The sequence below is a fragment of the Aphelocoma coerulescens genome, chromosome 6 (genome assembly GCF_041296385.1).
Source record: "Aphelocoma coerulescens isolate FSJ_1873_10779 chromosome 6, UR_Acoe_1.0, whole genome shotgun sequence".
In the NCBI taxonomy this organism is placed as follows: Eukaryota; Metazoa; Chordata; class Aves; order Passeriformes; family Corvidae; genus Aphelocoma; species Aphelocoma coerulescens.
The window spans coordinates 32,594,210-32,617,400 of NC_091020.1; the positions used below are offsets into that span (position 1 = coordinate 32,594,210).

At 43.8% G+C, this 23,191-nt stretch overlaps 1 protein-coding gene across 5 annotated transcripts in view; it reads left to right on the forward strand.

The window, feature by feature from the left end:
- The window catches only part of TACC2 (transforming acidic coiled-coil containing protein 2), a 129,353-nt gene that overhangs the window by 52,431 nt on the left and 53,731 nt on the right, over window positions 1–23,191 (forward strand). For all 5 annotated transcript variants that reach the window (XM_069020181.1, XM_069020184.1, XM_069020182.1 and 2 more), the window contains 2 exons: window positions 1,802–1,927; window positions 7,485–7,616. In XM_069020181.1, coding sequence (XP_068876282.1) covers window positions 1,802–1,927; window positions 7,485–7,616 — 258 coding nt within the window. The remainder of the gene's footprint in view (window positions 1–1,801; window positions 1,928–7,484; window positions 7,617–23,191) is intronic.

Sequence of the window (23,191 nt, forward strand, 5' to 3'; positions counted from 1 at the left end):
AGGGACCTGGTGGCAGGTGCCTGGAGAGCCAAAGGCAGTTGTGATGCCTGGGAATGTCACTTTGTGGAACTCGTTTGAGCAGCTTATGGATGGCTTCATTGTTTGTGTGGCGCAGAGCAGGGTGGCTTGGCAAGGAGCAGCTTCACCATCGCCTCCCCAAGCCTGAGTTTCAGGTTACTTTGTCCATGAACTGTGAAACTCCCTGTCCAGGAGTTGGCTGTGCAGGAAACGTGAGTGGTGAGGAGCAAACGCTTCTCACCAGACTGGGGCACAGGAGCTTCAGTTGCAGTTTGGGTTTGTGCTGTGCTGTCTGTATATTCACTGGGAATAGCCTTAGTGCTCTGCCACAGCCACAACAAAGCCTGCCCAGCTCCTCATTTTACTCGCTATGTACATAAAAAAGAAATTGTCAAGTGCTGTTGTCAAAACCTGCCTTCTGAACACTCATTTGAAGGCAAAGCAGAGGGGACTCCCCAGTTTGTGCTGTATCTGCGACTCAGCAGTGAATGAAAACCAGTCCCTTTATGCTAATAAGCCAGAGGACTTTGGAACCTGTAAACACCTTTGCTCAAAGTTCCCTACAACAGGCAGAGCCCTCAGGTGTGGTTAAACCAGAGAACTTGTGGGCAGTTAATTGCTCAGTTGTAATTAGTTTTCCCACATGAACATGTTACAGAATCGTTTAGATAAAATATAGGAAGTGTGTGTACATTCAGATGGCAGCCTTCAGTCATTTCCAGAATAACACTGACATTGTTATAGTAAAGTTTAACTGTTTGTTATGGTTTTGGATTCAAAATTAAACTACAGTAGAGAATCGTCCCATATCTCTGGAGTTGAAGTGAGATAAGGAAGTAATCATTTAGAGTTAAAGCTGAGTTATCTGATTTAGAGCTTTTTATTTATGAGCTGGAGTTGCAAATGCTGAGTGACAGTTTTGAGTCTACGCACCTCAAACCCATCTGTGTATGGCACCATCCCTGTGTGTTCAGTGCTGTGTTCACTTGGTAGGTACAGGAAACAACATGGACAGAAGGGGTTCAGGGCAGCATGAAATTGCATGAGCACTTTAAGGTCACACTTTACAAATAGCTTGAGGATTTTGGTGAATTTTAGGGAAAAGTGATGCTTCCTTGGTCCTGATCTCTGGGTGGTCACATGGTCAGGTCAGGTTGAAGTAGGCAACAAAAATGTTGTTTTCAGGGGGTTTCCCATGGTTTGGTGTTTCATAAAAATAGACAAAATACCTTTTTCAGCAAGGCTCCTTTCCTTACTGATTCAGCAGTATGTTTCCAAATTGTTTTCTTGAGCCACAAGCTGCTGGTACTCTGTGGCACTCTGCTTTTCCCAGGAATGGGACAAGGCTGGACGTCTTCCTGTGTGTGTTCTCCACAACACCTGGACACCTTTGACTCGGTGCCCCCCCAGCTCAGGTGAAAGCCAACATTCAGCTCCTTGTGTTTCATGTGATTTCTGAGCGAGGAAATCTTGTCATTTCTCTTGTTCAAGCAGCAGCTCCATTTCTCATTTGTTTTTCACAATCAGAAGCACAATGGGGTTAATATGCTGTTGGATTGTACTGTCTCATTGCTCCTGCAGTTCTAACTCAGACAAAAATCCAGAGGCTTCAATCCTGTGGGAACAAAAGCAACTTAGATTAAAAATGCCAACTTTTTCTGCGTTCCCTAACACACAAGTTAGCTCATTCATGCTCAAGTCCAGAGATTCAGACAGGCAAACAACATTCTGTAATAACTCAGACATCTAAGGCTGCCTTTCTCTCTGTCTTTTCTCTCCACAGCCCTCCTGGGCCAGGTGATGCTAATCAGTTGGCTTCTCCCCTCGATCTCTGTGAGCATCCCTTAGCTGTGCCTGCAGCCCTTGGAAATGCTGTCCCCGTGGGAGCTGCTGAGCTGACTGCAGCAAGGTACTGTCCAGAGCCGTGCCCTGGGGCAGGGGCAGTGGCTGCTCCCTGGTGTGGGAGGGTGTAGGCTGGCTGAGGAACTGCTGTCACCCTCCTTGGATGGACAAATGTCTGGTAGGGCCAGTTGCTGATGGGTTTGCTGAGTCTGCCTGTATCTGTCAGCAGAGATCTGTACCAGAGTTTAAATCTCCCTTTGTGAAAACCTTCAAAAGAAGATGCTGTCTGAGATTCTGTCACTTCAGCACATAGGAGGGCCATGGCATGTGAAGGTGCAATGTATGCCCTATGTCTTTTCCTTTTTTTTTTTTTAGTAGTATAAGGTAACTAATCCTTTGAGCATTTTCTTTGAGAAGTTCTTTAACAGTATAATGTTAATTATAAAGCATTCAGGTGTCTCTGTTGAACTCCTGCCTTTTTGTCTGCCTTTGATTGCACTGAGAAAGGAGACTGTCGCTTTATTTGTGCTGGTGGTAGTAGGGTTGTCAGGATCTTCGGGCATATAAATTTGTTTTAACAATAGAGGAAGCCTTGTAGGGTGTGTGTACCCTTCAATCACCGGGAGTTCAGTGGAGTGTAAACACACGCAGTATATTTAAGCTAGCATTAAAGTTGTTAGCTGAAGTCACAATAATACACCATCAAAGGCAGAAGGGACCTTGTGTGGTTTGCTCAATCCACCTTAAAAGCTGGGTGACTTTGCTGTTTAGCCCATCCTGGTCTGCCACCAGTCCCCAAGCTGGTTAGTCACTAATGCTGGCTGAGTGAGTCTGTGAGAAACAAACTTTTTCCTACAGTCAGAGTAAGATGATCTAGAGAAGTGGGAAGCTAATGATGTGGATTTCTTCCAGTTCTTGTGAGTTTTTTTACTCAAAGAGTTGTGTTTCTTTGTTTTTAACAAATGTAATTGGGTTATTGATGGTTTTTTTGTGGATTCTGTTTCTTGCTAATGGATTGTTGGCCATAGTAATGAGGCAGTTAGAAAAGAGTGAGCATTAACTGAGGTGGAGCTGTGAACTACTTTCTTAATGTGGAGGCATGAAAAAAGTCTAACACTGAAAGTTCGAGGAAGATTTGTATATGGTCTTTGGACTACAGTCTGGAACAGAGGATTGTGTGCCCTTGGGGTGATAATTTGCTGTTTGCAGGGAAAAAGGCACACAAGCTATGATTAAACATTTAGGGAGAGCAGTCTTAGAGTGTTTTATTTCACTGTTTCTTGTAAACCTCATGAATTCCCTCTGTTTGCATTCTCATCTGAATCCGGAATTTCGAGTTAATTATATTTTACCTTTTCTTTTGATCTGCTTCATAACTTGTGCCTTTAAAATGTTTTATTGTTGATGTCTGAAGGTTGTCTCGGGGTTCCTTGCTCCATCCCAGCTGTGCAGGCTGTGCTGGTGCTGAGCTGTGGTTGCCCCATCCAGGGTGGCTGAGCCCAGTAGGAGTGAGGGCACACAGACTGTGCAGCAACCATAGGATCTGGCTGGTGTTCCAAATCCTGACCTTGAGGGAGCTGCAAGGATTTTTGCAAGGGTTCAGCACTAAAAAGTTGCAAACCAGGGGTATTTCACGTTGGATGTAGGTAGTTTTCCAGTTCCTGAAACAGAGGAAACTGGCAGAGAAATGCACTGTGGTCAGCTGCAGTCAAGCTGGCTGTGAGTGGTTCTTCTGTGTTTGTTGGTTTTAACTCTTTTGTTTATTTTTTTTTTTTAATGCTGCACAAGTTAACTCTTGTCAGTGTTGTTTGTTTTTCTTTCTCCTTTAATTTGCATCCGTGTGCAGCTTTGGATATAAAAGCCTACCTGTTCTTCTTCACCTGCCTTTCCTGTCCAGGTTGTTGTCACTTGCCAGCTTCTCTGTGGGCCTTGCAGAGGGGTTTCCTGCTGTCCCAGCATGGAAAACTCAAAGGCTGCCACTGTTCCCACCCCCAGGTGCTGCTGGTTGGCAGAAGAGGGGTTAAATCAATGCATCTGCACCCCTGCTTTATCTCCTGTTCGTTCAGTCATGGTGCAGCTCCTCCTGCAGCAGCAGCTCTGCTGACTTCCCTGGGGTTTAGTCCTGAGCTGATAACAACATGATGTTGGTAGCAAATGAAAGTATTGCTCTTAAAACACATGTGATTATGCTCACAGCCAGGATCAGTAATAGCAGGACTGGGCTTTTCTTAGCTGAGGGAAGAGCCTTGATGATGTTTTTTCTTTTATGTCATTGCCTTATCCATCATCAACAATTCACCTGTGTCGTGGAGCAGATTATTGCCCATATAAGTAAGATAATCTTATTAAAGTCTCTGCTTTTTTGGCATTTTATGTAGAAGCACTGCACCCCTGCATTTCAGTATGACTGGGTACAGCTCTCTAAAGCACACGCATGTGGTGTCTCTGTGATGCCTGCTGGGTACCTCTGCAACATGGAAATGTTACAAGGGCTCCTGAATGGCGTGGTGTTATTCCAGTCTGTCTGCAGCAAGGTGCAATCATAAAGTGTTTTCCCCCAAAACGTTCAGTTATTTACTAAATGTACTTTCGTTTCCATGTGTTTCCCCATCAGGGGTGTCACATAATGCAGATGGTGTCATTTGACAGGGAAAAATAATGATTAAAAAGCACATATAGGGCGGGGGTCAGTTTGTGCTAAATGGCTTCCAGATGGCTGGGCAGAGTAAGAGATCAGGTTGTCCCTCCATCTGTCCAGTCAGGAAACTCTATTCTTGTTTTGCTTCTTGAGGGTGATTGACTGCCTCTCTCCTGCTGATGCCATATTGATCAGGGACAACCTGCCATCATCTGCTCAGTAGAATTTTATGTACTCTATCTACAGAGAAGTGCCCTGAAAAGAATTAGGTAAAAAGTTCACTGGTGGTTCTGCCAAGCATTTTTGTTTAGTAGTGAAAGGCCAAGTTCACTCTGATTTGCCAGTACATATTGCACTAAAAGTTTTGGCCAGACACAGCTTTCTCCTTACTCTGCAGGTGCAGAGCTCTGCAACAGGACTTCTGTGTTGTATGAGGAATGTTTGGGTTGGAAAGGCAGAGAAGGCAAATAAGTGCCCTGGCTGTACAAGACCACAGCTTAGCTGGGCTCCAGGTTAGAGGTGGGAAACACTTCTGAGCAGTGTCTGTTCCCTGCAGCTTCCTTCCTGCCTTGGGGGGAAAAAAACCCCAAACCTGCAAAATGTCCAGGAAAAAATGACAGATTAGAAAGCACTTCCTGTATGAGTTTTCTTTAGGGTTGTACTTCTTAGTGTTGGCAGCACAAGCAGGCAGGAGTACCCAGGTTTATCTGTGCACACAGATAGTCAGAAAAGTGATTTTTGTGGTTTACTTAAAAGAGATGGTACTTGAAAATGCTTGTTCTCTGATCAGCTCTACTCCACAGGATAAATACTGGTCAATGTATAGTTTATTGTGCACTGAGAAGACTTGGGCCTTTTAGTAGTATTCTAGCTACAACCATTAAAATACTACGAGTTGAGAAATAAGTTCAGTGGAAAATCTTGTTTTAATAATAGCTGTGGAGAGGTTTTAATGTAGCCACTTCATGTCTGAGGTGATAAAAGTACCGTGAGTTGACACACACGCGCGAGTTGATGCAGTGTTAGGCTGGAGAGTTTAGAGTGGACAGAAAGCCTGTATTTTGGACAGGGTTGCTGTTCTGTGCTCCCCTGCCTCAATTTGTGCAGTCTGTCTGAGCAGGAGGAGGAGTGGAGGCAGGGCTTTGTGAAGGGCAGAGAGCAGAGCTCTTCTAGAAATCCGGGTGTGTCGATGGCAAGCTTTGCTTTAGTGTTGGGAATGACACTCATTAGTCAAAGTATCTCTGAAAATTGTTTCATTTGATGTGGAAAGACTTAAAGGGGGAAGCTGAAGGGCTGCAGATGGCCATTTGGGCCTGTCTGAAGAAGTGTGGGTGAATCAGGTGCTACTGTGAGCAGGTAGGGCTTTGTGTGTCCGTAACACCAGGGCCATAATTTTATGTGCCTTTGGTGCTCTTGTTTGGCTGGGCCCTCTTGTGAATTGTTTGGGTTTTGCAACTCTTTGTTTCCTCTCCAAACAGATGTTCAGCACTCGCTTATTTTTAGTAGTCACTTTTTTCTGCTTTAAAAATCTTACTTTCGCTGCTCTCCGTGTGCCCCTATATAGTCACAGCGCCTTGGTATAGAGGGGATGCTGTTACTATATTAGGACAGAGACATTTTTAGCCAAGGACAAAGGCCTTTGCATGAAAAAGGAAGCAGCCTGCTTTTTAATCATTATTTATTTATTTATTTGTATTAACTTGATGGGGCTGGAGATTTAGGGTGTCTGTGTCAGTGTCAGGCCAGTTTGGACAACCCAAAGGAAGGAAGGAGTGAGGAAAGCAGAGATAATTTCTTAGAAGTAGCGGGGCAGTTACCCCATATGGGACAAAGCAGCTCTGTGGATATAAGCTAGCAAAGGTAAACTGCACTCACAAAGAGCTTTGGAGATCTCAGTAACTGAGTGGACAAGCACTTTGGGAAATGGCTGTTTTCCTGCTCCTGCATACTGTGACTGAAGTTAGGCTGTGCTTTAGGCTTGTCCTTTGTATACATGCACCAAAGAAGGGAACAGCCTGTCCCTGGACCTTACTAACTCCTAATCAGTAACACAATTTAATCTGCTGCCTACAGTTCCAGTGTAATTACTGGGGGAAGAGGAGAGAAATTTTTAAAAGGAATGACTAAGATAGCTGTTTATATTTAGTTCAGGAAACCTGTAAGAAGCTTCTCAGCCATGTCCTGTCTCCATCAACATTTCCATCAACATTTGTGTTGTATCTCTGGAAGCAGCAGCCAGCAGGAGGGGAGGCTGTTTGTGTGTGGCTGCTACCCCAGGACATTTGTGTCCCTCTGGTGTGTCTGAGGTGCCCTGGAAGGGACAGTGTGGCGTGACAAGACCTTAAACTGCTCCTGCTTTTGAGACATGAAGTCATTGGTTATTTAGTTCCTTTTCTGTCAGTGGTTTAATGAGTGTGGCTGAGAGCAGGGGGAGTTGTGTGGTTACTGCCCTGCTCCTGAGCTTGTGGGGCTTTGCTGAGCAGAGGGACTTAACATCCATGTAATGAGTTCTGGGATTACTGTGTTTAGCTTTACAGCCTAGGAGAGCTTTTAAAGTAAGAGAATGCTTTAGTCCCTGTTTTTAGGGTTTTTTTCCTAAAACACAGATCACTTAATCAAATGTTTATGCTGTACACTGAGGAGAAAGGGCTGTGTGAGAGCAGCAAAGCTGTCATTAGTGATTTATTTACTATACTGATTTCATATATGCTTAAATTCCTCTGGCACTTAATGTTATGGTCTGTAAGAGCTGTCAAGACTTTGCAATATTACTGATTATGTGGTCAGCTGAGAAGTTAAGTGAAGTAATTTTTGTAGGAAGAAGTAATTTGTGGATGGTGGGAGAGAGAGGGAATTCAGGAGGGGATGATGTGGTCCTTATAGCTCCTTGTAGATCCAGCCAAAGTTCATCCTATGAAGAGACTTCATTAAAGCTTCATGGGCATTTCTGATACTTGTCAGCTTATTTTTAATAATTGTTTTGCAGCACTTCCAAGCCTGATAGCTGCAAAGAAGTTGATAACCACGTTTCTGAGGATGTACCTTTGGCTGTGGCCCCTGGTAATGGTGTAGAGCTGCCTGCTCAAGAAACTGAAGGTTTCACAAGGGAAAAAAAGAGGTAATGTGTGATTTCAATTGTTACAAGACTTTTCCATGTCTTTACATCTTTTGCTTAAGAAATGTTACTAGTGTGAAAGAGGTTGACTAAGTTTGACAGGTGTTTTGTCTAAGTTACATGAACACTTCGCTGCTAGATCTTGAATCCAAATGTTAGATTTATCAAGACCTGGCTAATCCAGTATATTTACTCCAAAATACCAGAAGAGGGAGCTTAGGCTACACTGCTTACTACTATGCTGATCTTTCCTTCTGTTTTTAAATTAACATTTTTTTTAGGTTTTTTCCCAATATTTTTCTTTCTTGAAGTTTAAGTTTGGGTTTTTTGTTTTGTTTTTGTGTGTGAAACTGTGCAAGTTCAGGTCTATTTAAGAGGAACGTTCTGCTCATTCCCCTTCAGATGCTGCCAGCAACTTCCCCACCCCACACCTGATTTGCATTGTCACTGTCAGTAGTGAAGGAAGAAGTTGTTCAGCTTGGTTTCGCTCATGCTGAGTAAATGTTACCTTGGTTTCAAAGTGAAACGTTTCACTGCCTCAGATTTACACTGATTGTTGCATAGTGTTTTGATAGGAGGCCCAGCTCATTTTTTGCTTTGAAAACCCCCAAACTGAGCCATAGGCTCGTGGAATGATTTGGGTTGGAAGGAAAGATCATGTCGTTCCAACCATCCCATCTCAAATATAGTCGAGACATGTGCTTGGATATTCCTGTCAGAGCTTCAGCTGACGCCCGTCTGAGGCTGATTAACCAGTCTGCTCTTGTGGCTCAGCAATCAAGGCCTGCCCTTATTGTGACATCTATTAATGGAAAAGGTCACAGCACAGCTGAGAATATGAAATGGGCACTCCCTGGAGAGCAGCGTTCCCCACCCCACCAATACAGACTGGCAGGTTGTGACAAGTGGGATACAAGACAGGAGACACCACAGGAAACACAGTTATGCCACTAAAGCTCAGTTCAGAAACGTCAAAAGATGCTGCTGCCAGCAGGAGGATACTCTGAATTATAAATTAAAATGTACACAATAGACATGTTTTGCTGTGGAACAGTGCTCAAGTAGCTATTAGCAAATGCTGCTGAAAAAACTGTCAACTGTAATATCTAGGAAACGTTGATTAATAATTTCTTCTAAACTTCTGATTATTTCAATCAGAAAAATGGTTTTGTCACTTTTAGTGAATGTGCTGCTGAAGCACAGTTAGGCCAAGTCTTTGTAGTTTTCCTCCGTGACACTGCACTGGACCCACATGTTTTAGTCTGTGAGCCACTGATGGAGAACAAGTGTTTCGTACCAGTGTGCAGTTTCTGTCAGCTGGAGAGGATTTTCAGAATTGAAGGGTAGATACCGTGGTTATCCTCTAAAAATGGAGAGAAGTGGGCAGGTGAGATTTTAAGTTAGAAAATACTCACCCCAAGATGTTGGCTCTTTCCAGAGAATCATCCAAAATTGTTTGAACTTTATGAATACCCAGAATTTCACTTTCTGGGAGTGCTGTAGTGGAGTCACAGATGACTGTTGTTTACAAATCCAAATCAGAGCCCCTGAAACATGAGGATTTTCTTTTCCTTTTCACTAGAATTCAGCTTCAAAGACAGGAGAAATAATTTTAGAGCTCAGCAGGCAAGCAGAGCTGCTGTGCTCACATACTTAGATTGGCTTGTGCCTCTGAAGTTCCTGTTTTGTTTTGATATTGATGTAGTGTGTTCATTAATGTCTGTGTGTGTGTACAAAACTCTTGGATGGGGTAAACAATGGTGTAATTAAGTAGAATCATGGAATGATTTGGATTGGAAAGGACATTAAAGCTCATCCAGTTCTACCCCTGCCATGGGGTAGAAATTCCACTATCCCAGGTTGCTCCAAGCCCTGTCCAACCTGGCCTTGGACACTTCCAGGGATGGGGAGTCCACAACCTCTTCAGGCAACATGTTCTATCAGTACCACTTCTTAATGTAGAATCAAAATCCAGCCTTGGATTCCAGCAGCCCAAATGGGTGCTCCCAGCATCCTCATTATGCCTTGAAAATAGTGATCCTGTCACCCACAGCTTCTTTCTCCAAAGCTGAACTCGTGTGTTTGTATCTTAATGGAAATTAAGATGCACACAGAGGTGAGAATTAGAGTTGTCTGTGGGACAAAAGATCATTCTTGCATCCTCTTGAAAAGCAAATGCGTTACTGTCCAGACTGCTGTCTGCTGTTGTAATCAGCCCTTATGTAAGTACTTCTGACACTACCTTGCATTTTTATGTGATTCCTGTGTATCAAGTCAAATCAGCCATGGAAAATAATAGCCTGCAAATTGGGTTGTGTTTCACTTTGTCACATTTATGGCAAGTGCCTGCCAAGGTGCTGAACTTGTGCAACTGCTGGGCCACTGCATGATTTTCTGCACAATGGATCCTTGAGGCGTTTCAGTCTCCTCTGTGATTATGATGGTCACATTATGAACTCTGTCAAGACACTTCATAATTTGAGAGAAGTGCTGAAATATTGCTAGAGAGTGGCTGATTCTTTATGGAAGCCCTACGGACAGAGCTGGTAAGTCTCCGAGGAGCTGATCCATCCCTTTGTCCTGCGAGGAAGAGATGGGTATGATTTGTTCTGGAGAACAAAAACCAAGTGCTGGTTTTGAGCATGTCCCTATTTGGAGCCTCATTACCTGCTTTGAAAACTGCACCTGTGATATTCTGTGTGGCTGATGGGAATGGAGAGCTGGGTCCTCCTTGTTGTCTGATACAGGGTCAGTTTTCTTTCAAGAGCTAAAGCAGACTGGAGTCAGATCATTTTGAGAGACTTTGGATAGGGAATGTCTGTTGATCTCTGAATCTCTGAAATTAAATACACATTTCTGTCTTACCTAATTTTCCTGAAATGAGCCTGGAACCAATTGGAAGCACAGCAGCAAATCTCTCTGAAAGCAGAAAGTCACAACAGTGTTTACACAAAGCTCTGCTTTCTGTGTTGTTGGTTTCCAAAATGTTTCATAACGCTTCCCTGGGAGGAAACAAAGCTGAATAAGTGGTGTCAGGCAGAAAAACAGGATAAGCTGTATGACTTCTGGGTTTTATTTGCTTGATCGTGTGTTGAAAACAAGTTTTCTCCTTTTGCCCACCTTCAGAGAGGCTTGGTGTAAAACTAAGGAAATAAAAATCGATGTATTTCCTTCATTTTTGACCAACACTGATAATCCTAGACTGAGTTGCTTTTAATGATGTTTTCAAAACCAAGAAGGGATTAAATGGGATTCAAAAACCCAAGGTTTTTTCCCTTGAGTGAATTTAACCCTTTTGAAAGGAATGTGTTACAACCTTTTAAGTTTACAAGTGCACTGAGCAAGGAAGAGATGAGAAGTACAAGTGAGGGATACAAACGCCTCTTTCTTTCCAAAATGTGGGAGTTTGCAGGATTTTTTGGGTTTGGGGATTTTTTTTGGGGGGGAAAGGAGGGTGTAGTTTTGTATGTTTGTCATGTGAACTGGATGGTAGTAGTGTGTGTCTGGACTGTGGTGCACAAGTGAAGTGATGCTTTTTTTAGGATAGCAACAGAATGAAGGCATTGAAACGAAGTTGTTTAGATCTTGTAAACTAAACCCAAGGATTGTTGAGGCTTTGTGGCTAATACCATGAAAATCATTTACCATCTCCTGAAAAACAGCATAAAAAATAAGATATCTTCCACATAACCAGCCAGCCTGTAAAAAATGGACAGGAGTGAACCACAGTGCTGCACTTCATCCATTTCCACCATTCCAGGTTTTTAAAGGGGGTTGTCTCCTGAGTGGTGTGTTCAGAACTGCTCAGCCCTAGGCAGGAGGATGCTTTGTGTAGATGTCTTCAATTTATTACCAAGTAACAGCATCAAATTCTGGGATGTCTGCTGTGTTCCAAGCCCCAAATGTTGTGGATTAAGTGCATTTTTTGTAGCTGGGTGAGGGACTGGTGTGGTGGGGTTATCTGGGTGAGCCCATGATTTGGGGGGACAGTCCTGAGTGTCTGATGGGCAGGGTGCCCAGAGACCCCCTTGGTGTGTGCTGGCAGAAACAGCTTCCATCAGCCAGCAGCAATTCAACAAATAGCTGCCAGTAGCTTCATTTTTAGAAGGCAGAGCATTAATGGGTGCTTGACACAAGTGGGAAATGTCACCTGTTTTCTAACCATATGGTGGCTGGGAATTTGGGATCTCTGGAGAGTTCTGCCTGCAGGTTTGCTCAAAGAGAGCAATTATTTGTGTGTCTTGTAAAGCTGCTCTCAGTCTGAGGCGGTGGACAAAAGGGTGATGGAGGCCCTCTGTTTGCCTGTTATTCCTGTGTATTTTACAGGTTCCCTCAGGCGATTTATGGTAATTTCCTTGCTGCTAGAACAGGTTCAGCAGCATGAAAATGAGTATGTTGTTACACTAATTAAACCATCCAGGAGGAGTTTTAGAACAGCATTGATCATTCTGCATCCTACAAAAGCATGGAAGTACAGATTCAGAGATTACACACCTGGCCTGGGATGCTGTTCCATGGCAGTGTGACACATGGTGGCAGCTCCTGACACTGCCAGGAGGGGGGAGGACTTGTAGGGGATCACCTCTTGTCCTAGAGCAGGTAATACATGGGCTAAAACTGTTGAGTCAGGTGTATTTTGTATTTCTCAATAGTCACTGTTACGCTAGAATATGGCCTGTACTTTTGGGGCACCCTACCCCTAATGCTAAATCTTCTAAAAACAAAAGCTTAAAGAAACCATTGAAACATACTAGGCATACAGACCAATTTAGTGTTAACTCTCATGAAATCAAATTGAAGCTGTAAGCTGGCTTCTTTAAGGCAGTCAGTCACTTGACCACCCATCCTTAGCAGCCACAGCAAAGCATTGCACCAGGGGGGAATACTGTTCTTGTCTGGTTTCTTCATCCTGCATTTTCATAATCTAATTCTTTACTTAGGCCCTGAGGCCAAGAGGCCTTTGGATTCTGCTTGCTGAAATCTCCTGCAACAAGGTGCCCCCGGGAGAGCTTTATCAGCAGTGATCTTGTCAGCTGAGGGCAGGTGCATGAAAGCCCTTAAAAATGTCAGTCCCCTCCTGGCATTAGGCAGCTCCTTTCCTAACAAGCCTGGCTCCAGCTGCGTAGGGATCTTACACCTCGGGATGTTTAGAGGCTTAGAAAGAAGCATGGAAACAAGATGAGCTCCTGTCGTCTGGGATGATGTTTCTGCAATTCTGGTGTTCGGAAATGTCAGCAGAACCTGGGCATTTGGCTTGTGGACATGGTCTGCAGAGGCATATTCAGCAGCAGAACAAACTCCCTCCTTTGGTGTGGTGATACTTGTGGTCCCAGGCCAGAAATTTGGTAAATAGGAGTTTAAAGTTTTGTTTGTGATCCAAGGAATTCAGGCCTGGCTCTTACAGTAGTAGTGTGATAGAGCCCAGAATCTGAAACTGAAGCATCTGTGCCTTGGCAGGAGGGGAAAGCAAAGGAGCAAATGAGAGGCCAGAGGCTGCACGAAGTGAGGTGTGAGCTCTGCACAGGGGTTTGGCCGCCCTGACCCTTAACTCCTGTCTCCTCTGTAGGTCTGTGTGGGGCAGAGCCCTCGCTCCTGTGGGGGATCCTTCACAGCCAGGGCAAGGAAGGAGGGAAGTACCCAAACTCAGGGGTGTGCTCAGCTCTGGGAAACCTAATCTCCCTCTTTGTGTGGCTCCTCAATTTCATAAAAGGCTTTTGAACGTGGAATCTTGTGGGGTGTTCAGTTCTCACGTTGCTGATCGTAATTCACCGCCGGCCTCTGAAAGCCCAGAGCCCCCCCAGCATCCCGAGCAGCACCGTGCAGGGCCCCTTTTGTTATCTTTCCTCTGGGTTTCCCATGCTGGAAATTTCAATAACTAAGCAGGCATCTTGGTTATTCATAACTCTTAATGCCATTAATCTCACTTGCAATTTAGATTAAGCAGTGACCTTAACAACCAAACAGTGATCAGTGGGGAGGGGGCACAATTATTTATGTTTTTTCTTATTTTTATTTTTACTTTTATTTGATGTTTGTTTCTTGTCAGCTGCAGTGTCCATCCTGGCTGCATCATCACTGGTCAGTTCTATTTTCTTGGAACTAGCAGATGGGAATTCTGTCAGTGTGCTCAGGCTTAAAACTCTGAGACATTGTGTGTTTTCATGAAGAGTGTATCAATGCAAATAAAGCACTCACACTGTGTTAATCTAGATAAGTGGTGGAGCACACAATGTGTCTATCTAAGTATTTGATCTGTAAGAGCTAGTTAAATCTGTGAAGCCTTACACCTAGGATCTCCTTGTGTTATTTGGTGGTGTATAATTTTGTGCCATGGTGACACAGATAGGGCTGTGTTGTGCCAAGTGATGTGCAGAGGCAATCGAACAAATTGCTTCTGTTTTCCTTGAAAACTACATTGAAAAATATCCCACTGCTTTAACACTCCATAATTATTTTACTGCTCAGATTTCATTTACGTTCTCATTTGTGAATCAGTGCCCCACTCTTAGACCATTAAAAGATGAATGCTGAGAAAAAACTAAGCCAAAACCTACAGCTAACAAAAAACCACCAAACCAACAAACCTATGGTTTCAATCTGAAGGTCTGTCCCTCTCCATGTAAGGCTGAGTTTCTCATTTAGCTGTACTGGAATGGAATTAAGTTAAGGATAGCTGGATTTTAGAAGGATGGCAATGAATGTGTCTTTAAATGGCTAATTATAGACTATAATAATATCTTAATTATACTGTGGCCATAAACTGCAGTACATGTCTATTTATTAGGTACTACTAAAGCATAGATATTACAATTTGTGTTAACCTCTCATTGGTTTTTGCCAGTAAACCGAAATGGGATAAATTTGTTGCACATTTCAGCTAACTTTTCATACTTGTTCTTTTATCTGTAGCACAAAGGTGCTCATAAAATTAAGGGAGAGAAAAAAATTTGCTTTTCTTTCCCTGTTCTTGCTACCTGATAGCAGCAAGAGGTCCTAGCTTGGCCCTCCAGGAGGTAATTTACTTAGGTTTCCTCTTTGGGTTATCATCTTACAAAATAATAAAGGTTTTTAATTTTAAATTATAGTCTGCTCACATACGATAGTGTGGTTTTGGCTGGAATAGAGTTAATTTTCTTCTATTCCCTGAAGCAAGAAAAAAAAAATGGAATCACACCTCTGGAGAGAAAGATTGAAAAGGGGTTTGGTTGGGTTTCTGTGCTTAGCTGTGACTTTCTGAAGGAGGCAATGACAGCACCTGTGTTAAGTGTTGTCCCTGTCCCACAGCAGTACAGGTGGTGAGCTGGGTCATGGAGTGACCTGGCTGGGAAAAAACAGCCCATGATGGATGTGGTCTCACAAAGATTCCTTGTGGCACATCTCTGGGCATGACATAGGATTGGAGTCAGCAAGAAAACGTGAAGAACCAAAGGAAGGGTGGGTAGTAAATGCCTTGCAGCAGCTTCAGCTCCTTGAGGAGGAATTTTAAGTGACTCTCCTCTAGGGAAGTGGAAATTATAAGATACATCCTCTCTTGCTCTCTTTAGAGAGGGAGATGAGACTAAGGAGCAAAAGTCGGGCTACAGGTGCAAGAAAGTCTGGTTTGCAGAGTAAAAACGAAGCAAAAAGAAATAAAGGTGTCCCAGGACTGACAAAATGCATGATGAGCAAAGGAGCACAGAAGTATGCACAACATGTCTAGACCTATGTATTTTTGTGCAGCCTACAGTGAAGAATGCTTGAATTCTTTAAAAGCCTGTCAGCTGCCTACTGTATAACCCTTAGAAAGATGAACTCCGAACCTGAGTGCCCACATGGCTGAAAACAGCCTGCTTGACCTTCCCTGGAACACAAAGATGACGCTGGCCCCAGGAGACCTGATTTCGGGAAGGACTTGGCAGCCACACTCAGATCAGCAGAGGCCAAAGAGGGCTGGTGCTCCTGCAGGGCTTTTAGGGCACGGGAGTCTCCAGCCTTGGGTGTCCTAAAAGGGCTGTCACCACTGCACTTCAAAAGATGTCAGTGCTTTTATGTGCTAATGTGCTCTCTAACGCAGCCAGCCTCCCCAGGCGCTGGTTTGCTTTGCCACTCTATCCATCCAGAGTCAGTTTTTTTCGAGCAGTTTGGTCCTTTTAGTCCTTTAGGAAAGATGTTGCTGTTCCTTAGCAGTCTGATATTATGGATAGCCTTGCCATAAACCCTTCAAAAATACCAGGCAGCCTACAAATAAGGGAGGCTTTGGGGTAAAAACTTCTTTCCAGGCTGCATTCAAGGCTTTGGGGTCCAAAGGCAGTATCATTAAAAAAAAAAAAAAAAAGTAGATAGATAGATAGATAGATATAGATATAAAATTTTCGAGGGGGAGAATTATGTTTAAGCAATAATCTGTTTTTAAAAACATTTCCCCATCTTTTGTTTGGTTTTTTTGTAGGCAGTGCACTGTTCCTTAGAGCTGTGGCGTCAGTGTTCAGATACCCAAGAAATCCCTTTTTGCTTGGGATGTTTGGTTTTGCTCTGTCTTTGCATTTTCTTTTATATGGTGTTTGTTTCTGCACAGCACCTCAGTAATGCATTGCAGCTAGGAGGTACAGCTTAATATTCAGCACTCCTTCCCAAGGGGATTGATGTGTGAGGGAGGCTTTTGTTTCAGCAGGCTCTTTGATGTTCCTCTGTGTGTGTATGTGTGGTCATGTTTATAACTTGTGTAAATGCCTGGCACGATGGACACTGAAGCCAAGAGCAAAGAAACAGAACATAAATTTCAGTATCTCAAACCTTATCACAGTCCTGCTCAGCATTGTTTTTTGATGGAAGCCAAAAAATTTCAAATTGGGTGCAAGTGACCCAAGTCTGAATTTATATGTAAACATGAAATGGAATAAGACCAAATATTTAGGAGTCTGTACAGTGTTTTAAACAACTAATCAGTGGACATCTAGTTTCAATAAAACATTAATTTAGCAGAGGCCAAAATATACCTCTTACTTAAATGGCTGAAAGAGGCAGAAAGAGAAGATGATTAATTTTAAAGGTTGGTACTGAATACTTAAATAGTCTTTTCAGCAGTGGGATCACAGTAAGTTGTTACATGTGTTTTAATCCCTAGGCTGAAGTGCCTGGGGCATCCTTAAATCCTTTGAAGCTATAGTGGGATTTTTTTTTTCCTTTTTGAGCTACATCTGTGTGTTTTTCAGGTTCCAGAAAGTGTACTCAGAGTGTCAACACAATTCTTGTATTTTTAAAAGCCCGCACTAAATTTAGTACTAAGTTGATGCTTCTTGGCAGGCCTAAAGGGTGAACTGGGGCCAGGCAGGAGAGGGAGAGCTCCCCTCTCATCTGAGGTATTTCTTACCAGTCAGGATGGGCTGCAGCTTTGTAGTGTAACAAATTTTATGGCCAAATCAGAAGTAAATCTACAGTTTGGCTTCTTGCACGGGCTGGCCAGAGACATCAGTCTAGTATTTGTAATTGCATCCTGTAGGCAACAAACTCTCTCCAGTCCAAGGCTCAGTTACAGCACACCTTTTTTTGAAAGACCGTGGCCATCAGGAGTTCATGTTGCTGTAGCTGAGCTGCTTGGATGGTTATTTTTCAAAGGGAAGAGTGAAATCCTGTCCCCTTTATGAGCAGGAGCAGCTTAGAGGCAGCGAGCCGTCCTCTGATGAATCTCTGAGGTGTGTCAGGAGCTGTGCACAGGAACTGGGGTGAGAGCAAGGGGAGAAGGAGGCAATGCCTTGCCTGTGATGCCCCTCACCATAACCCAGAGCCCCCTGTAACCCAGACAGAACGTGCCAAGTGGCCAGGGCCACGGCTGGGCTCCAGAGGCTGACGCCCTTCATCCTGCAGGTTGCCAAGACCTGCGTTTCTAGTGCAATTTGAATGTTTGTTGTGTAGAAACATTGGAGAATGGGAAAAAAAACTGTCTCCACTGTACAGCTCCTGAAAGGACCATGCTGCCTCAGAATAGGATTCAATCCAAGCCTTTTTTTATTGGGCCTTTGTTTATTTAACTAACGTGCACGTGAAACTTGAAGGAGTTGACACAGGCATTTTAAGTGTATTCTTTGCACTTGTTAGGAGTGTCCCTGTTTTCCTCACTGTCAGGACAGTGTCCCTGTTTTCCTCACTGTCAGGACAAACAGTGCCTGTGTTCTCCCTCTTGGCTTCCAGGTGCCTGGTAGGGCTTTACTTAATATGGGGTTTGCCTTTCTAAGGGTTTTTCTTTTCTCTGAGTCTTCCTTTTCTCTGTAACAAATGAAATCCGGCAGGGAGCTGTTACGATGTTCAAAGACCAGTCCTCTGTAGCTCAGCAGTTACCACACACTAAAGTGAAGCTGAGCTGTAACCTCAGCCTAACAGGGACTCTGGATACAGACATGTAATTTTACTCTGTTGGCTGGTACCATTGATTTCCCATATTGGATGGAAATCCTGGAGTTAATAACCATTTCAAATCTACTGCCAAAGAGCATATAGGAGTGTTTAATACACTTTCTTCACTTTCTCTGTGTTCTTTACTTGTGAATGGCAAATACAGAGGGTGCAGTGAGCTGCCACCACCTTGGCAAAGGAAGATCAGAGCTGGGCACTGCTGCAGAGTTTGGGGGTCAGTTGTGGCTCAGGGGCCCAACCCTGCTCCAGAAATTCTGGAGCTCAGTCCCTGCTTCTCTGGTGAAGTTGGGATGAGTCTTGAGCAATGAGATGCTAGAAATGAGGGTTTGGCTTTTATCAGAAGCAAAACAGCCCCAAAATTATATCTTGCTTGTAAGTTTGTGGCTGAACAAAGTGCTGGCTCACAGGCTTTCCCCCATAGTTTAAAAAAAGTAGAGAAAGATGTCATTTATTTTGATAGTGTTCATAAAACAGAATTTAATTTTGGCAGCCCTTGGAAATGAAAAGTTCTTCATCTTCTCTAAACATCCTTGTTTCCTCTTACCTCAAGAACAGTTTGTTGTTGGGTGCACCTGGAGACAGAACCTTGCGTGTGTAGCCAGCAGTCATTCCTGTAAAGCAAGCAAACCCAGCTGGATTTCTATTTATGCAAGCAGAGAAAAAAATCCCAAAACTACTGGAAGTGTGAGCCTAATGAGGCCTGCACTGGAATATAAAAGCTGTGCTGTGATAGGTGCTTGGAAGTCAGTACATTTTAATATTTTCGTTAAATTTATCTGATCCTTTTGACCCCTCGGCCCCGTGATGTCTCCAGAATTGTTACATAGGTTCAAGCCATTTGTATCCCTAGAGTTTAATAATGGTAGAGGCAGCAGTGCAACTGAAGGGGGTTTTTTTGTTTGTTTTTTTTGCTCTTTTAATGATGTGAAGCTCGTCTTGTGTTTGAATCATCTGTTATTTGCCAAAGACAGGGATGTGGAGAGCGGTGGTGCCCATCCTTTTCAGCATCTTAGAATTCCCAATGCCCTGCTACCTCCACAGTGGCAAAAGGATAAACTGATTTGTGGGGTTACAAATGCTGTAGTTTGTGGGTTTAAAGATCCTCCCCGTCTATATTAAGCACCCTCAGCTCGCTGTCCAGCAAGGGGGTCTGTGCAGGCAGGAGCAGAATGGTTAAAGTGCCCCAGTGCTGGATGGAGCTGCTGCTCGGCTCCCACATTGGCTTGTTTACCTTGGCTGCTCATGATATTCTCCCTACGTTCCTCACGGAAGATTCCATTTTTTTTTTTGCAAGAGGGGATGAGCTCGATCGTGAAAATGAAAAGAAAGCAGCCGTTCTGCCGTATTAATGCTGTGCGCCAGCGTCCCGATGCGCGCAGCTTGGCAGCTCTGAGGGGGAAATGTATGCACGGCACCCAGTGCACACGTGCATTTGCATTTCAAATCGGCTGAGTCAACACAATATAATGGTCCTGCCTGTAGGTCCTTAGAGAGCCACGGTAGCTGACAATGTGTGCTTAAAGGGAGGGTCTGCTTTTCTTCGTCGTCTTTTTTTTTTTTTTTTAAATTTTTTTTTTTTTTTTAAAGCCAGTTTCCATAGCCAATAGTCCCGCGTTCCAGGCGCCTGCACCGGAGCTGTTTGGACCACTGATGTTTAGCAGATGATTACCCTGTCACAGTGGCCGGGATTTCGTTTTATTTTATAAATCTGGACAGAAAAAAAAACCCAACAAAACAAAAACCCACAAAACCAAACAACAACCCACCACCAAAACTGGCAACAGTTCAGAGAAGAGAAGCTGCCGAAGTGTTCCTGCTTGTGCTGCCACTGATGCGAGCAGCTGTTTCCATCTGCACTGCAGCACTGCAGCCTCCACAGAGCCAGAGCTGCCGGGGCTCCTCGCCGGTGGGATTCCGGAGGAAGCCGGCCCTGCTCTCGCCTAGCTCCGAGCCCAGGGCACGCTGAGGATGGGAGGCTCGCAGTCCCTGCAGCAGGCACAGACAGGTGGCCTGGTCCGGGAGCCATCTGAGGCCATGTAAGTGCGGATCCCTTCGCTGTCCCCGTCCCCCTGCGCTGCCCTGAGCCTGAGCGCTGCGGTCGGGGCTGGCTGGGGGGCCCGAGGCCTTTGTTCAGCGCTCGCTGCGGGCGGTGCGGGGGCAGAGCTGGGGTCTGGCGGGGTGTGGGTGAGGTCTTCTGCCGCTGCCCAGTGCCAGGGCACCTCGGTCGGTGTGTGTGCGGCAGTGCCCGGGAGCCATATGTTTCGTCTTTTCGTGTTTCGGGTGCATGATCAATCAAACACAATGACCATTCCCAGCGAACAAAAACCCAGCCCCTTCCCCCTTCCCAAACCCACCACCTCTGCGTTTTCGATTTAGAATGCACAGCGTGGAGCTCCGTCTCGCTGCGCTTTTTTCGGCGCTTCTTTTTGCTTTTCTCTGCACAGATACTGTTTCTCGGGTCACCATCACCCTTGTCAGCATCCATCCCTGTCATGGTATTATATCCTGTGATGAAGCATAAGCAAGGTGTCCTTAGATCTCTCCTCACCGAAGGCCAACTCGGAAAGATGCGCTGGGGGAGGGAGGAAAAAGCAGACAATTCGTGCTTGTTCAGAGCGACTTAGCACTTTTTTGGGTGGTTAAATCATATATGAAAGCACACGGGTGTGTATGTGTGTGCAGAAATAGCAGCATCATTTCCCATTTGTAAATAGGATTTTGTAGTTTATTGGTAGAGGATTTATCAGTTTACTTAGCCAACAGTCTTTTCTCCTTAACCCTCCACCCCAGACTGCTAAGCTGGAATGCTAGAGCATGGACCTTACCTCTGAATGGATTTTAGAAGGATTGCCTTGTCTCCTTTTGTCATTACAGTTATATAAATCACATTTATCTTAACATGTCTGACTACTGCATTCATTACTGAATATGTATCTTAGTACGTTTTAGGTATTTATCCACTAGGGCTGGTCTACAAATTAACCTCATATAGGTGTCTACATTTTTTTTTTTTAATGTGAAGTGTGCTTGTTAAGGTAGCTCTGATTATGGTTGAGGCATCATTTGTGCATTTGAGATAAGTGCTTCAGAGCCATTGGGGAATGATAGAGCAGTAACTGATAGTTTTGCCTCTGTAATAGGCCTTACAAGTAGGTGTATGCTCCCTATTGTCATATTCCAGTATATCAGCAGATAGCTTTGCTTGAGAGTGTCTTCTTGTATTTGTAAGATACAGGCCTAACAGCATTTCTGCATCCTTTGTTCTTTTGATGTGTAGCTTCAGCAATTAATTTTTTTTTTCTCTGTAGTTCCATCTGACATTCCTATAGAAAGCATCTATTTTAATAATATGGTGGAATAAATGGATGCTTCATTGTCTTTAAATCACTACAAGTTGCATTTTCATCTGCACAAACTGGTGTTGATTTTTAGCAGTGATCCAAGGACCAGGCAATAAAAGACATGTTGCTAAAACAAGGTTCGGGGTTTTTTTATCTACAATTTTCACAACCTTTTAAGAATCCATTCTGTTGGATGAACGTATTGATCAAGGTGTATATGTATATATTTACACATTTTGGGGGCACTTGAGTAAATTATATTGTCATCTCTGTCAGTGACTCCTTTTATATATAAACATACTCGTCTTTTGCATTAAGTCATTCCTGTTGGGTTTCAAGATGATCTTTTAAGGCCTGACATAATCAACAGATACAGTTTTAGCATAGGCATCATTCAGTAACTGTTGATGTCCTTGGGAAGAGTTTGTGGAAGGTATTACTAATCTTATATTAAATAAATCACCAAGAGATTGTGCTGCTTTCTTCAACGAAATACTCTTTAAAATGAGATAAGAATGGAGGTATCTCTTTATCCTTGAGAAAACACAGGCTTGTTTTATGAAACAAGAACATCCTCATAGGATGTCATGGTCATCAGTTCTGGTCTGAGGTTCTGACTTTATACCCTTATCACTGTATCTTTTACCAGTGCTTTTTAATGAGGTTGCATTTGACTTGCTTTGCACACGTAAGCAAATTCCTTAATGGCAGAGATGGCTCAGAGGCAGAAACATCTGGCCATGTCACAGGCAAGTTGGGCAGCTGCCCACGCAGTTACAGCATCCCTGAAGTCATCATTTCTGCCATCAGCAGAGGCTGATTGCCCTAAGGAGAGCTGCTCCTCAAAGGGAGAGCAGGGTTGGATTTGGCTGCCCTGAGTTCATTAGAGTAGGGGGTGTCAATCAGGAATCATTACTGGAGCAGAGTAGTGTCAAAAAAAGCACAGAGGCAAACAAATTCCTTAAATAGCTGCTGCTTTCCGAGTTCCTCCAAAGTATCCTATGATGGATTACTCATTAACACTAGGGAAAGTTGTAGAAATAACTTGGTGTTAGAATCCATGCTGAAAAGGGGTCTAGGTTAAGATTTTTGAGTATATCTATGATTAAATATGCCCTTTTTGCATGTGTATGTCAAATTCCTAATTTTAATGTAAATTTGTTTCAGCCAGGATAAAAGTATTTGTAATACACCCACTATTGCTACTGACAGCCCGGGGTATTCTGTTGCTCATAGTGGATTGTTAGCACTCAGTGGCAGCAGACAATTGCCCTTGTATTTAAAGAAGAAAGAAAAGTCAATTTGGAATGATAAAAAAGGGAAAGCCCAAGGGAAGCCCCTGACAATAAAAGTTAACTGCAGATGAAAGTGGGGTGGTTCAGACCTCGCTGTTGACGTTATGAGCGCTGTCATGTGCTTTGCAAATCGCAGCAGGCACCCTGGTGGTCACAGATTGAGCTCAATCGGGGGCACGTTTCCATCAGATAATAGGAGTGGGCTCTGCTGAAATAAAATCCAGTGACAGTGAGATGATGTTCAGCGTGCACCGATTTGTTGCACACACACATCTGGTGGTGGTGACCTTGCGTGCGCTGTCTGAGATGCCAGTGCTGCCTTGCTGAGGGTGTGAGCAGAAATCAGCTTGCCAGGTGCTGCCACCTTCATCTTTAGTGCTTTCATTTGTAATAGCAATATATTTCTGTCTCTTGGTAATGTTTTTTAAGTATTAGCAAACTGGAAACGTTGCTAGGGTTTTAAAAGTTGGGAGCTCTTAGGCAGTTGTCATCTCTGAATCATGTTTTTTCTCCAGTGGAAAGGGTTCCTTTCTCCTGAGCACAAACCACACCT